A 16734-nucleotide genomic window follows, 5' to 3' on the forward strand; every position below is an offset into this window, starting at 1 on the left:
TTACCACTTCAAGTGCCTCACTACTTATCGTAAACTGCTGTTCTCTCCCGAAACGGTAAACATTACTTTAGCTTTCTGCAGATTAATTTTTAAACCAACCCTCCTGCTTTGCCTCTCCAGGTCAGTGAGCATGCATTGCAATTGGTCCCCTGAGTTACTAAGCGAGGCAATATCATCAGGGAATCGCAAGTTACTAAGGTATTCTCCATTAACTCTTATCCCCAATTTTTCCCAATCCAGGTCTCTAAATACCTCCTGTAAACACGCTGTGAATAGCATTGGAGAGATCGTATCTCCCTGCCTCACGCCTTTCTTTATTGGGATTTTGTTGCTTTCTTTATGGAGGACTACGGTGGCTATGGACCCGCTATGGATATCTTTACAGTATATTTACATACGGCTCGTCTACACCCTGATTCCGTAATGCCTCCATGACTGCTGAGTTTTCGACAGAATCAAACGCTTTCTCGTAATCAATGAAAGCTATATATAAGGGCTGGTTATGTTCCGCACATTTCTGTATCACCTGATTGATTGTGTGAATATGATTTATTGTTGAGTAGTCTTCACGAAACCTTGCCTGGTCCTTTGGTTGACAGAAGTCTAAGGTGTTCCTGATTCTATTTGCTATTACATTAGTAAGTACTCTGTAGGCGACGGACACTAAACTGATCGTCTATAATTTTTCAAGTCTTTGGCGTCCTGTTTCTTATGGATTAAGATTATGTTGGCGTTCTTCCAAGATTCCGGTAAGCTCGAGGTCATGAGGCATTGCGTATACAGGGTAGCCAGTTTTTCTAGAACGCTCTGCCCACCATCCTTCAACACATCGGCTGTTACCTGATCCTCCCCAGCTGGCTTCCACCTTTACATAGCTCCCAAGGCTTTCTTTACTCCTTCCGGCGTTGCTTGTGGGATGTCAAATTCCTCTAGTCTATTCCTTCTTCCATTATCGTCGTGGGTGCCACTGGTACTGTACAAATCTCTATAGAACTCCTCAGCCACTTGAACGATCTTATCCATATTAGTAATGATATTGCCGGCTTTGATTCTTAACGCATACATCTGATTCTTGCCTATTCCTAGTTTCTTCTTCACTGCTTTTAGGCTTCCTGTTCATATATTCTTGGTTGTGGCCAAGTACTGCACCAGGGTGGCCAATCCTTCTCTGGTGTGGGAGTGCGTTACCGGTTCTGGTCACCGGGATCAAGCCGGACTCCAGGCCTTTTTATGCAATTTTGTCAACACGCGGATTTTTTTATTCGTTGGAAAATTGCGTGGAACCGGGATTCGAACCATGGTCCTCTTGCACGCGAGGGGGATGCTCTACCTCTACGCCGCATTTTATCAAGCTCGGCTAAAACCAAATTGCTTAAATGGGGCGATATGCACACGAGCCTATGCACACTCCCTTTTTTGAAGATATGCGACAATTTTCCTGTGGATAAAAAAGAATCTAAACAATATCTGAACAAACACGAAAAATCGTCCAGAGATATACTGACCTAACTAGAAAATTTAAGCTGCTGAACTTGTCAATGCTGTGTTCGACAAAACTAAGTACTAGGTAGTGTGGGAGGGAGTAGTACAGCGCGGTAACGTCAACGGAAGAGGTTTCAACCTCCTGTCCTCGTGAGCTGTCGTCAAGGACTTGGTCAGAGCAGTTTACAGAAAATGGGTCCTTAACCTCAAAAAGTTGAAGTTTGTCTTACAAGAACATTGCTAGTCCCTTTTCCCACGAGCCCTTCTCCGACACTATGACTCAGCAAGGGACATCATCAACATCGCGAATGCAACGTGTTGTTCTCGTGTTCAAAATTTTTGCATTCGCAAGAACTTCCTTTCTGAGAACGTAATGGCCCTGTTCGGGGGCATCATGCTTTCTTTTGGCCACGGGAAAGGAGTGTTCAAGATCTTGCGTGCTGAGTGGCAGCGTGAGATTCGTCTTCCCAAAACCTTCCTCGGCGTGCAACTCCAAGGTTTGGTTGGGCTGCCTACCACCGGCGTCATGCTGGGGAAGTACCTGCAACCAGGTTACTGAGTTTCTCTGGGTTCCTAAGTTGGGGCCAATTCGTGAACGCGTGGCATGTAAGTTGCGCAAGGCGACTGACAGTATCCACGCGCATAAGGGTTATCACCTTCTTGAAGACATTGTGCAAGTCTTTGGCTTGCGACCGAAGTCGGCTGTCGGGAGGACAAGGACGAATCCTGAGCTCCTATCTGTCATCCGGTCAATTTCTCGACGGGTTATTGAAGGCGAGGAAGCGAGGCTGAACTGTGAAGTGGTTTATGCTTTATCACAATGTAAGCTACTATGTTCAAACTCCCTGTTATACATGCACCATCTTATCTGGTTGAAAATGCTTTGGTTGTTATACAGACTGACTGAGAAACAGGCTTTGCGGTGTGCAATGGCAATTAAGTGTTTTTTTTACAAAAACTAATCATGCATGATGTTTTCGGCTTCACGTAACTCCGTTTCTTTGACCAAAGTGAAAGCTAGGGCCTTCCAGTTGCGCAAAGGCATGAACTTATCATAAACTTGGAAAAAAAGCGAAAAAATTGTCTAGAAGTGCTTTTAGCGCTAAAACGCATAAAAATGGTCTCCCTTTCATTGTGATAGTGTAGGAGAAGGATTATAGGTTAGAGGTACTAGCAACGCTACTGTTAGACAAACTTAAGCTTTTAGAGGTTAGGGACCCATTTTCTGTAAACTGCTCTGACCAAGTCTTTGACTTCATGAGAGCTCACGATGACCGAAGGTTCAAGGCCTCTTTCGTTGATGTTACCGAGCGGCACTATTCCCTTCCACATTCTTTAATGCGGAATTGTGTGGAATACGCCATTGTCGAGTTCGGGGCGCTGAATTTTTCTAGTGAGGTAGCCCTACCTCTGGAAGATTTTTTTGTGCTTCTTGAGATGTTATTTAGAATCTACTTTTCTCCACTGGAACAATGGCACATATCTTAAAAAAAAAAGAGAGTGTGCATCGGCTCGTGTATCGCCCCTATCTTAAGCAGTTTAGTTTGAGCCGAGCTTGATACGAGGCGTATGTCACCATCTCGAGGGCACAAAATGAACAAAAGGTTTGTAGACATGTGGATGAATTTATTGTTTTTTTTTGGACTGCACTTCTGATCGTTTTCAAAATGACATTGCGAAAATTTTAGTTTTGTTTTGTGAGCATCTTAGTCGCCTTGGTGTTACTGTTGAAAGGTCGTTCGAAGTGCTCATTAGACTCTTCGATTGCAAGCTCGTTTTGTCTAGACAACGGTTATGACCTTCGGGGAAAACATCGCTTTTTGCCTTTCCATTCCAATCATTCTAAGCTGGTTGAAAGGTGTAAAGCGAGCACGTGTTTTAACAATAAGGTAAAGAAGTTATGTCAGCACTCCTTGAACCGTAATTTCCAGCAGCAGACTGAAACGGTAGCTTCCAGCAGCAGCCTAATGGAGGTTGATTAACGCATCTACGTCAGTTACAGAAAAAATAGCTAAGAAAAATTCGCGTCAAGGCTGGAGCGCACTGACTCTCACAATGAAGTTGTGTCTGATAAGAAATGTACAGATGTGATCCCATACATTCATCGCTCTTCGCGATAACATAACGCTGTTTTTTTTTTCACTTCCTGCGTAAGATAAAGAACCTGCGGTGTAAAACTAATCCATCAAAAACAGATGAATAGAGGGTCTGTTCGATTTGCCGGTACTACTGTGAACCATTTCACGGTGGTTCACGAGAAGTTCAGAAATTGTACAACTGGATTCGTGTGGTGCAGGCCCAGTAGACACTCGAAACGAACGCAAAGGTACAAACACGGTATGGGCGTTATGTCATGTCAGGCTAATGTGCACGGTGTGTGTAAGTTTGAGAGATCCTGAACTGCAGGTATGATCGGCTTCTTGGGCGCAGATAAACACCACACTTGCGTAGAACACCAGGCGTGTGTAAGCGGAGTTTGAAGGATGCTCGTGCCCGTGTCCTGCATCGTCTGCTGCGCCGCTGCTTCGCACCTGTACGCCTGCACCAAGTCGGCACCGACAGTGGAGTGGCTGCAGCAGAATCATGAACCAGCCCTGCACCTTTCCTGCACCTTTTGAAACGAACGTCCTGGTTCATCGGGCGCCGTTGCTGCACCGCTGAAACGAATGGCAGGGTGCAGCAGCTAGTGAACTGGTTCAGGTGGCGTAGGCGAATCGAACGTACCCAGAAGTACATGTTGCTGGGCTAGTCGGTCGTTCGGCTCCCCTTGTTTCCTTCCGTCTTTCCTTGTTTGAGCCGAAACGATCATATTTACGGTCTACTCCGCCAACGTACGCAGAATGTGCTAAAAAACAAAAGGTAAATTCGTGCCGTGCAAGACGTCTGTTGTTTACCGTATTTTCTCTTGAGGTAAATACTATATCTGGCAGTCCGGCAGATGTCTACATGAAAGATTAAGAGAACATAGCAATAAAGTTAATAAGTTACCATCTGATGACTTTCTCGCCCTTCATACTGATGCGTGTGGCTGCAGCCCTTACTTTGATAGGAACGCCATCCTAGGACAACATAGGGGGGGGGGGGGGGGGTGGCGAGGTCGACTCGTTTAATCGTTCAGGCGGAAAAAATCCATGCAGTGGGCGGTTAATGCATAAGAGAACTTTCGATAGCGACATATAATTCTTGCGAATGCGGTGAATATGCACCTAGCTGGAAATCTTAGGTAGCAGTGTCTCTCGTAGTGTTCTTGTGCGCATGTGGTGTGCTTCAACACGTGATCAGTGTGTGCCATTGCGTAGGGGGGGGGGAGGGTATATAGCTCGGCCTGTGATAGAAATAAACATTGTCGTTGCTAGCAGTGGTGCGTTTATGTCTCCCTTGTTCTTCTGTCCTTGTGCCTTTTAGCGCTACAGCTAGTCCTCTAAGTGGCATTGTACACCAGTTCCAGAGATAGTGCTCACTGCCAACGGAAGCGGTACGGTGCATCTAGGAGCATTATACACAGTTCCCTGGATATTCGGTACCTAGGTGACTCGGGGAAACGAGGGGCATTGTGCACTAGTTGTTGAGATAGTGCTTATTACGGAAGGGCTGGTGCCTCAGACGTGAGAGACGTCCGTTTATCCTGCCAACAGAAAAGCGATCGCTCAGTCCCCGCACACGCCCCTAAGCTCCGGTGCCGTCAGTTCTCCGAAAGATGCTGGCACACTCTTCATTGCTTCGTTCCATGTGTTGTTGCACATTTTCTGGGGAAGGTAGAAGTTAATTAGACGTTGAAAGGTGCAAAATTTTTGCACGGGACGATTCACAATTGAACCAGTGGCAAGATAGATGGAGCAGGCGCACACCTGAGTAAATTGAGGACTTTCCTCAATTTCCAGAGAAGTGCCTGTGCTGTGTTCTGGCTTGGACAATGCAGCTGCTTTTTTCTGATGTGAAAGCGCCATATGACTCACCGAGGGAAAAACTGTGCAGTTCCACGCACTGTGGGAATCCATGTAAGTGATGCTTTTGTGTTGTTTGCTTTGATTGAAGATAATTAGCGGTGATGTTGTTGGCGAATGTTTAATTTCTTCAACGTTTATTCCAACACGAGAGTGGTGAGTTGATGTCAAACGTTACCTCTTGTGCACCACTGCTGTTTGTCTGCATAGTAGACAAAACACACAGGGAGAGATGGTTGGTTGAGGCGTTGTTGTGCGCCATATTTCATAACCTCTGAGATGGTTGAGCTTTGTCATTGGCTCACATGGCGCATTGCACCATGGCAGAAGTATTAAACTTCGATTGAATTCGATTGAAACTTCGATTGAAAATTCGATTGAAACTTCGACTGTACGTGCCAAACCACAATCTGATTATGAGGCACGCCTTAGGGCAAACTTCGGTATAATTTTGACGCCATTGTTTTTTAACGTGTCCTTAAATGTAAGAGCACGAACGCTTTTTATTATTTCGCCCTCGTCGAAGTGTGGTTGCCGTGGTTGGGACGGAATCCGCGACATCGAGCTGCCATACCGGCAAAGCTACCGCGACGGGCACAAAAGTGTTGATTTGACGTGTGGCCGCTTGCGTAGACCCTGCGGTGCGTTTTGATTAATGTGGCTCTGCTACTGCACGCCCTGCGTAACTTTCCCGCTTGACATATTTGCATGGTATTTATTTTTCAAATATAGCAGAAATGTACCGTACCGTGGCTTGAACTTAAATTTATCCTGTTTCCCCGCATTCGCTGCCATGTCTACAGTAGTAGTGCTTCTTTGCCTTCTCACGTCACGTTTTCTTTATACCCCCTCCCCCCTCCTCATGTATGTACATTCGAGGTAAGTTCGAAAATACTGCACAGCTTTCAAGATAGCCAATGCTTATTTTTCTGTTGTAGAGTAGTTTATTTCAGCTGGCTTCAGTGTGACATGTTGACTACTCCCCTCGACACGATCGGTAAGGGGACACGAACTTTCCTTTAGATTATGTGTTGGGCTGGGTGATAGGCGGTGAACCTATCGTTTGTGTTCAGCTCACTTGGATTAAGAATATCTCTTGCTCTGCAGGCCTCTAGTTCTTGCGTCGATTTCGTTCTTGGTAGCAAGAATTGTATGCACTGTCTTCAAATGTGACTGGTGCTTTTATCTGAACTTGGTTTCGTACATCTACAGGTAGCCATTGTGTAATTAAAGCTGTAACGACAGCGATGTTAGCTTAGGTTCCGTTTAATGCAACAAACGGCGTTTTTCGAGGAAGTACTGTTGTAAGGAACCACATTGGTATGTAAAGCGTAGAGCCGCATCCCAACTTTCAACAAAATCAACTGTTGGAGATAATTTACCCATCTAGCGATGCGTCCTGTTGGTTGTGTCATGCCAAGAAGGTGAGTCAGTGCCTGGTGATCCGTGAAAAGGCTGAAATTTGCGCCTTCTAGGTGAGTTCGAAAATACTGCACAGCTTAGAAGACGGCCAGTGCTTTCTTTTTCTGTTGTGGAGTAGTTTATTTCAGCTGACTCCACCCTAGTATATTCTTGTTCCTCCTCTTCTCCTACTTCGTATTCTATGACTCTGCTGAAGCAGACCGCTTCAAACATCACTTACGAATGAAGACATTTAATTCGTTCCCTGCTTCACAGGTTTAAATGTTCAATGTAACGGATGGCCGTGAAACAAAGCCGAAACGAACTCGCCGCTACCGAAATATTTTACCTGCTGTCTTTGTCAGGGCTCGGAGCGAGAAAGCGAGACGAGAGTAAAAGCAAAAGTAACAATGACAAACACATAAGAAAAATAAAATAAAAGGACAACGTGCGCGTCGTCTGCTACCGGAAACGCGCGCCGCCGACGCCACCTGCAGCAAAACTCGCCACGCCGCCACGCCTCGTCACAAACAAACAAATGGACGCGGCGGTGGCGGCGGCAAGAAGAAAAAACACACGCACAAAAGAAAAGCCGTGTTGCGCAGGAAAGGAAAAAGAAAGAACCGAAGCGGACGAACCAGAAACAAGTGGCGCGGCAACGCTTCGATGTAAAATGGCGCCGCCTGCTTTCTAGAGGCGCACCACGTCGCTCAACGGTTCCTTCGCCGAGTTTTGCGAGATTGACTTTGCGTAGCGCTTTGCGTCGTCTGTTCCGTAGTGCGCTGTTGTCGTGGGTGAGGCGTCCGTGTTCGCGGCGCGGGTTACTCCTCTAAGGCAGTGCTCGCGAAGTGGTCATCCGTTCCGCTTCTGGCGTACCGCGCGAACGCCGGCAATTGCGTGTGATTCTCCCGGCGGCTGCTCTGTGGAAGCGTTGGCCGGGCCCGAACACATGGTGAGCAAAGGCGAGCCGATCCGTGGCAGCCGTTAAATTCGAGACTGCCAGCGAGCGCCGCCGTGTCGTTGAACAACCTTGTCTGCTGGTCGCCTTGGCAAGCTCGTCGTGTTACCACCATGGAGCTCTACGTGTTCTGCCTCGTGTGTCTCCTGTGAGTACGCGTTCTCGTGCATACTCATGCGCCCTGAGCATTCTAGCCATGTTCGCCGATAGGCATCTTTCTTCAACGCGGAGTCTACGTTGATTTTCCTCACGAAATGAGCAGTTGCAGCCAACGCCCCATTTTACGCTCGATGTGATTGCTGGTTGAGTGCCACCAGTGTGCACTTAGGAATTTCAGTTCAATGCAGCCACGTTATGCGCATACCAACCCATGGTGAGTTGAGACGGTTAGATGTCCAACTGCTTGGCGAAGGTGCATTTTGATTTTTCTGGTCGTGCCATTTGCGGCAGAAAGAGGAATAAGCGGAAGCATTGCGAATGCAGTCATGGTGACAACTGATGTCAGGGCTATACGAGCAGTGCTTTCAAAAGCTCCAACCGCTACTACGACAGAATGTGTCATCGAAGAGCTTTAGCGGGATTGTCGATCAAGTATTGATGTTTTGTTAAAGTTTACAATGTTCGGCTTGGTCCAAGATTTTACGAATATTGCGTGAAGTTTTATGAAAATTATATTCTGTTCGCGACAATGTTTCAAATCTGCTTAATGATACCGCAGTCCAATATTGCAATGACTGCGCGTAGAAGGAAGAAATTTTGATAGGACCTGTTCCGACCTGCTTTTGCAGCGCAGGGCGCCACACACAAGAGCGACAATCGCTTCGGGCAACTTTATTCAGCAACACCAGTGTCGCTGGAAAAACCACTGTGATCTAGAAACACTGTTACTTTCCAAGTTTGCTGCTGCTCCTGCGTAGCAAGGTGAATCGTAAACGCAGTGTGTTTGTATCTCATAAGGAGCTTAGGCCAAATTTGAATTACCCCATGTATGCACGATTTCTAATTTTACTGTTCTAACATATATGTATATATATATATATATATATATATATATATATATATATATATATATATATATATATATATATCACAGACAGGCACAAGAACTAAGATATGATATTGCACTTTATGACACTATTATTATATTGGGAAGAAAAATTGGTCAAAGCCATACAAAATGACGTAAATTATCGCAAATGCAAGACTGGGCAATGAGTTCAAATAAATTCAATTCAAGTCAGTTCAATTTAAAGTGCATCTCCCGGAAATACTAGTTCATTTAACTGCTCCGCTCTTCCAAGAGCCATTCGTCTTTGGTACAATCTTCCTAACGCCATCGCTCATGAGAGTGACCAGGAAAATTTCCGGCATCTTCTAAGAACGCGTTTTTCAAACTCAGCATAACCTAACACGTTATTTTTTCTTGCTTCCCCGTTATTATTCTGCTACTATCCCTTGAATACTGTTTTTTATAGCCAAATATCTCCCGCTGGCTCTGTAATTCTATTGATTATATTTTACTTTGTGAAAGTTTCTGGTTCAGCGACCTTTCGCGTTCAAAAGCGTTCGGTTTGTCCATTGTACAATTTTAACACCACGTTACTGTGTCTTAGCGCATTTATTATACTGTATTTGTTGTATATATATTCACATATGTAATTCTAATTATTTTATAATCTTTGAGTGTACTCTCCTCCCTTACACAATGCCTCTAAGGGCGTGTAAGGTATTTTTAAATAAATAAATAAATAAATAGCAGAAACGAAAGCATTCGCCAAGGGCAATACTGCAGTATCAACAACGACTTCTGAATGTAACAAGCAGCATGCGGAGTCAAGAAGAAATCTTTTGAGGCATTTTCAATTTAATTCATGCGACCTGTGAACACTTGGTTTCAATATGAAATTGGGCGGAATGACGCAGCCGTCTTGAACCCAGTATTGCGAAGTGGCGGTGACAACGAATCCCTCTGAGACACGATACTCAACGAGTTCTAACCGAAATTTTACCTGCGTCATGTTATACCAACCTGCTCTAAATGGATAAAGTCGTCAAATCGGGGCTTATTGCGAAGAGGGCGTCCTTGCAGTGACGTGTTTTGTAATTGCTGATGAATTGTCGAAAAAATAATGTGGCCGCTTGTCCCTTCAGGTTGGTTGGGATGATGTGCCGATGTGCTAGCTAGATGTCACTTTGTGATGTTTAAAGCTGTAGTTTAAACTGAAAACAGACTGGTACACAGACTGGCAAACAGACTTTTCGGCGTCCCGACGACGTGAAGCGTGTTTGGGTTTCTTCGGAGGAGCCCATCGACCAGCAGTGATAAGTTAGCGAGCGCCTCCTCGCCTGCATGGCTGTCCGCGCCACGAGGACGAAGGCGTTGTACGATGGTTGTCAAGGGAATAACGGTGAGGTGTGCACAGAAATGTATGCGACAGATATCTGCATTCATTTAAGGTTTCTTTGGCCTTGTTGTCAAAGTGTCGCAAACCCAATTCGGCGCATTACCGTGCCCAAGAATGGGTACATGCCGAGCGGCACATGCGCAATTGCCCAAATTCTTGCCTACCGGGCAAGACAAAATCGGGCGAGTCAAGGAAAGCTTTGATATACGAACTGAGCAAAGGAGAAATCGCGTTGCTTTTTTGTTATTTTTGTGCCGTTTGGGATGAGAGTTCAGTGATCTTTCTTGCATGCAGCAGCTAGTTCTGGGCAGAGCTATTGCTCTCGAGTCGATGGACTGAAAATTTGTTAATCAGGCCTTAGCTTGAAAGGTTTAAGTTTCATTGCGTGATGGAACTTGATGAGTTCCATCGTATCACATAATTTCACATACGACTTCCATCGTACTCGTTATATTCGAACGTATCTGCTTCTGCAATTGCCTCTATAAACCTCTTTAGCATAGTTCTTTTTCTCCGCCTGTAATTTTAATGCAAAGCATTTTCATCCGAGTCCAGCCCGTTTCTGTCGCGTGTCCGGTATTTGGCCTCTTTCGCGAAGGAACGAGTAAGCGGAGCAGCCAGCAAAGGAAAGGGCGGTATGGCTAGTAATGCTACGTCATTTGTGCCCGAATAAATGTAACTGATTTGTGTACCGAAAGAAAGTGCATACAAGTACAAAACCACGATGACGTGAATGCGTCTCTCGCGAAGCTACTTTGCACCGAAACTCTGGACAAACTTGCTCTGCATTTGAGGTCGCACGTGCAAGGCTCCGCTCGACTGCGAATGCGCTATGCTCGAGTTGCTCTCAGAACGCTCTATAGTAATTCTATTCGCCTTGTATGTCTTCAAGGCAGTCCTCGACTTCCTGGGGGCCACTTTGCTGTCCAAGCAGACCCTAGGTCCTGCTGTTTAACGCCAGATTCCCCATCGAATACTTCCCTCAATCTTCTATCCTCCTTCTTTCCACTGCCCTCTCACCACAGACACTGAGACGTGCACCTATTACGGCTGCGGAAATACGCCTCTCTTCTTCACCTCCACCCCCTTCTTAGCTGACGAACTCAAACCTAACGATCGTGATGCCGGTTTAAGGCGTTGGCACACACGTTTTTTTCGTAATGCGAGCCAGAAAAATTGAGGTTTCGGCAGTTCCGTACAGAAACAGCGCACACGCACACGCACACACACGCACGCACGCACGCACGCACGCACGCACGCACGCACGCACGCACGCACGCACGCACGCACGCACGCACGCACGCACGCACGCACGCACGCACGCACGCACACACACACACACACACACACACACACACACACACACACACACACACACACACACACACACACACACACACACACACACACACACACACACACACACACACACACACACACCAAAGCTCAATTGCAGCTAAAGCGTCGATAGCCCATTATAGCTGGCATTCAGGGACGGAATTCAGTAAAATTTGGATTTGGCACTGAATTATATGTGATGCAGTAATTGGCTCGAATGAGTTCCTTTCGAGCATTCAACCTGCTGCTAACGTAGCGGCATACAAGGGCATTCCGGTTTCCATCTCAACACTTTCTGTAAGCTGCCAGCTACTCGCAAACAACAGCGCATCGGCCGCCTACAAAATCCGATCCCTCGTCAATCGAGTACTCTCCGGCGCCACATAGAAGAAGCAGACGCCGCACTCCCGACACTGGTGTGACATACCGATGCGAGCTGCACGGACGTGCAAGTGGTTACGTCCACCATGGCGCCTGGGAACCCAACCACAAGTGCCAATTATGTGTACCGTATGACAACTGTGGTCCCATCGCTTAACGCTGGACTTTGGTCGTACAAGACGCAACTAACTTGGCGACAGCTGCTTCCGCATCGCCTACATCGGTTACAATACGCACAGATTCAACCTCGGCCATAGAGGAGATTCGGAATGCCAGACGAAGTAACACCGCTTGCAACAGTAAGTGTTGGAAAGCACAGGCGCCCGGTCAGGTTCGGACACAGTGCATTCCATGGGACGCTACCACCTACTTTGAAATCACCTTTATTAAGTGACCGACAAGGTGATTTCTTGCACCGCAAGGAGGTTGTCCGCCGCACCACGCCAGATTTAATCATTTGGTTCAAGCCTCCCAGCCGGCCTTACCCGCCAGGAGTAGGTGGTGTTGCGGAGGCTCCGTGTGGGGATGGCACTTACCCCATCGGTCACCTGTAGCTGGCCACATCGTCTACGTGGACCTTTTTGGGATGCGTGCACACATTGCTCAGCTCGAACTTCCGTGGCGACAATTCAGTTTCAGTTTCAGTTTCAGTTTATTGAGCGTTTGAAATGTTTTACAGAAGCAACTCTAGGAGGTCCCATAGTCAAAGACTGAGGAGGGACCTCCAACAAAAAATACATAGAAAAAGTTTACTTAATGCGGGTAACAACAGCAGTAGCAATCCTAGGAACAGAAAGTATTAACAAACAAAGTCGAGTCATAGTAATAACAACAAAGTATAAACACGAAAAGCAGATCCAAGGAGTATTATTCGACATACAGAAGCGTAAAAAATATACAGCACAATCACTTTCCCAAGAAGTGGTGACGAATTTTCTTCTTAATAAATGAATGGAAGGAGATGATTTAATGGAGGGTGGTAGTGAATTCCATATTGATGTTGCCAAAAAGTTCGCAGTAAGTTTGCCGTAGTTATTGCGGACAGCTATTGCGGACATATGCCCTGGCCTAAACCAGATCCGACGGCGGTACATGGAAACAGTGGGTCTCCATCCCACATGGCCGCCTGACTATGATTCTTGGCTCTATGGGACCAACCATGGAGCGCTACTGTTGTATATCGCTGAAATCATCATGCATCCCCGTAACAACATATGTAATCGTGTATGCCGTTGGGCATGCTTTCGAAAAAAAGAAAAACTCCAACATTTTATTTCGGCTTTCCTCGACTACACAGAAAAAGTGTAAATGGCTGCGCACCAACGATTTCGCTATACTGTGTGATCGAGTTAACACCATAGATGTTCCTTTTTTCCTCTGTTGCATGATAAGAATGTAGTAAAGATGACAGCTCGATAGCTAGGGCGGGTGTTTCTTCCTGGCAGTAGGTGCACTCTTCTGGACAGTCGGCTGCGTTTTCTGGGCCTTGGGCCCTGCTGAAAGCCTTTCACGAGGTGTTCACAGAGCACACCCATTGGTTTAGTGGACCCGGCTCACTTTGATTCAAAGAGTTCCAGCGCTTCAATCATTGTTGAGATTCGAAACAGATATTTTTTTTTGTGAGTTGGCGTTCTGATCGGGCATTGAGCTATTTTGATTAGAAATGCTTCTAAAATGAAAGATGCCTTTTTACATTCCTGTCAAATTAGCCAATTTTCAGTTTCTGTGTTTGGCTCTTTAGTAATTCATTCATTCATTCATTCATTCATTCATACATCAAATGCCCCACTTAACGGGTATTACGTAAGTGGTGGGACTTTTATGAAAGGAAACATTTTCTATTCACTTCAGGGCGCGACTTGATAGTGAGTGCAACACAATGTCAGGAGGGAAGGCATTCCAATCCTTTCAAGTTTGTATGGAGAAGGATTGGAGATGAGGGGAGGTGCGAGCGTGGCCAGGATAAACAGCTTAGCTGTGAGTTGCACAAGGTGATCGGTGGCTAGGGGTTATAACGCAATTATGGAGCTGTGAGTCATAGAATTTGTACAGAAGGAAAGGCGACATATTTAACGTCTGGATTCCAAGCTAGAAATGTTAATACGTGCTTTGAGTTGGGTGACGCCGGAATGATGATTCGCCTATATGCGACATGCACTGGCGGCCTTCTTTGCTGTGGCATTCGCCTGCGAAGGTCGCCCATGAGAACGATGGCACGACGACGAATAATAATATTTGGGGTTTTACGTGCCAAAACCACTTTCTGATTATGAGGCACGCCGTAGTGGAGGACTCCGGAAATTTTGACCACCTGGGGTTCTTTAACGTGCACCTAAATCTAAGCACACGGGTGTTTTCGCATTTCACCCCCATCGAAATGCGGCCGCCGTGGCCGGGATTCGATCCCGCGACCTCGTGCTCAGCAGCCCAACACCATAGCCACTGAGCAACCACGGCGGGTGGCACGACGACGACTGCATTACGCACATGCAACGACGACGCAGTGACAAGGATAGCATGACAAAGAAGGAATGGCGTCGGTTGTATGACAAAGGTGGTATGACGACATTGAGACGGCAATCCTGAAATAATGACGGTGGTACAACGACAACGTGGAAACTACGGCACGAGGACAATGACATTGCGACGAGTGTATGACGATAACTAATCACTAAGCTGGAATGGCAACGCGGGCATGGCCACGACGAGATGACGAGGATAGCATGACACCAAATGCATGTTAGCGATCGAAAGACGATGATGCAATGATGGCGACGGCATGACAACGGGGGTACAATCCCGTTTAAGTGACAACATGATTAGCAAGAATTACAGAGAAGGAATGGCGTCGATGGAATGATGAAGGCACTATGACGACGACGGCATGACGACAGAGGACAGTGCGATGTTTCTGAAGTTTATTTTATTTATTTCACAATACTGTCAATCCCGATAGGGATTATTACAGGAGTGGGCACAGGATCATCAAGAAAGTACAATACGAGCAAAATAACACTGAACAATCAAGAAGTAAGCATAGAAAAACATGGACGCTTATTCATTGAATCACACATTGGTCCCTTCACACAATTGCTCCTGCAAAAAAAGACAAAAAGAAATTCTAGGTTGTGATAGCGAGAGTTTCTTCTAAATGAGTTGTAAATGTTTCTAATGTTGGCTGGGCAGTAATATCAGGGTTTAAGCAGTTCTACTCTCGCACAGCTGGCGGAAGGAATGATAAGAGAAAAGCATTGCTGTTACAAGGAAATTCTTCTAGCGTGAGAGCGTGCTTATGTCGAGCCTGTTTGGTGTGTTTGTACTTTACAAAGGCGGCGGGATCCAATTTTAGTGCACTGTGTAATACTAAGTATAGGAACTTTAATCGTTGAACCTTGGCTCGAATTTCGAAGGTAGCGAGGCCTGCGCGAGAAAGAAGTTCGGTTGGTGAATCTGTGCGTTCAAAACGATTATAGATAAATAGGGCAGCCTTTCTTTGTATGCGTTCGAGCGTATGAATGTGGTTTTTGGTATATGGAAACCATACTATGTTGGCATATTCGAGTGCCGGTCTGATAAGGCTGACGTAAGCAAGTTGCTTTGTCTGGCTGGTGGAATGCGATAAGGTGCGTTTGAGGTAGAACAGTTTGTTTATGGCTTTTTCAGCTACGTACTGTATGTGCGCATACCAGCTGAGGTCGGATGAGATGATACGCCTAAGTATTTGTAGTGGCAGTTCATTATCGGAACGGCTGCCGAACGCATCCCAGCCCATTCTTATTCTTCCGATTATTTCCGTCTCATGATCCGGATCCGTGGTCGCTACCTGCCCTAAGTAGATGTATTCCCTTAGGGCAGGTAGTGACCGCGGATCCGGATTGTCCCTCAAGAGAAAAGTATAATAGCTGTGTCTTACCAGCACTCACCTACGGGGCAGAAACCTGGAGGCTTACGAAAAGGGTTCTACTTAAATTGAGGTCCACGCAACGAGCTATGGAAATAAGAATGATGGGTGTAATTAAATTATCGGGTGTTACGTGCCAAAACCACTTTCTGATTATGAGGCAGGCCGTAGTGGGGGACTCCGTAAATTTCAACCACCTGGTGTTCTTTAACGTCCACCTAAATCTAAGTAACGTGTGTTTTCGCATTTGGCCCCTATCGAAATGCGGCCGCCGTGGCCGGGATTTGATCCCGCGACCTCGTGCTCAGCAGCCTAACACCATAGTCACTGAGCAACCAAGGCGGGTGTAGATGGGTATAACGTTAACGGATAAGAAAAGAGCTGACAGTGTGAGGGAAAAACGCGAGTTAATGACATCTTAGTTAAAATCAAGAAAAGGAAATGGGCATGGGTAGGACATTTAATGAGGAAGGAAGATAACCGATGGTCATTAAGGGTTACGGACTGGATTCCAAGGGAAGGGAAGCGTAGCAGGGGGCGGCAGAAAGTCAGGTGGGCGGATGAGATTAAAAAGTTTGTGGGGACTAGATGGGCACAATTAGTACATGGCCGGGGTAGTTGGAGAAGTATGGGAGAGGCTTTTGCCCTGCAGTGGGCGTAAACAGACTGATGATGATGATTTGTACTGGGTAACGCTTAGGAGGACAGTGCCGTTGAAACCGTACGGGAACTGCAGACTTGATTTTTTGTTTGTGACCGACATGCAGGCAGTTTTGTCGGAATTTATCACCATTTGCCAGTCTGCGACACCACTGCAATACGTTATTTAGGGAATTGTTCAGTTGTGCTTGATCTTCGCGGTTATTCACAGTATGGTAAAGAAGGCAATCGTCCGAAAAGAGGGGAATGGTGACTTCGACTTGC

The 16734-nt window shown here is 46.2% G+C and overlaps 1 protein-coding gene across 2 annotated transcripts in view; it reads left to right on the forward strand.

The window, feature by feature from the left end:
* Window positions 1–5363: 5363 nt before the first annotated feature.
* Window positions 5364–16734, forward strand: part of LOC142560941 (uncharacterized) — a 66368-nt gene continuing 54997 nt past the window's right edge. Inside the window, exon 1 of one of the 2 annotated variants that reach the window (XM_075673368.1) lies at window positions 5364–5480. In XM_075673368.1, coding sequence (XP_075529483.1) covers window positions 5479–5480 — 2 coding nt within the window. In that variant the 5' untranslated portion in view covers window positions 5364–5478. Of the gene's footprint in view, window positions 5481–7372; window positions 7934–16734 lie in introns of those variants that run through there. The other variant, XM_075673367.1, reaches the window with a different exon arrangement.

The sequence above is a fragment of the Dermacentor variabilis genome, chromosome 10 (assembly GCF_050947875.1).
Source record: "Dermacentor variabilis isolate Ectoservices chromosome 10, ASM5094787v1, whole genome shotgun sequence".
Classification (NCBI taxonomy): Eukaryota; Metazoa; Arthropoda; class Arachnida; order Ixodida; family Ixodidae; genus Dermacentor; species Dermacentor variabilis.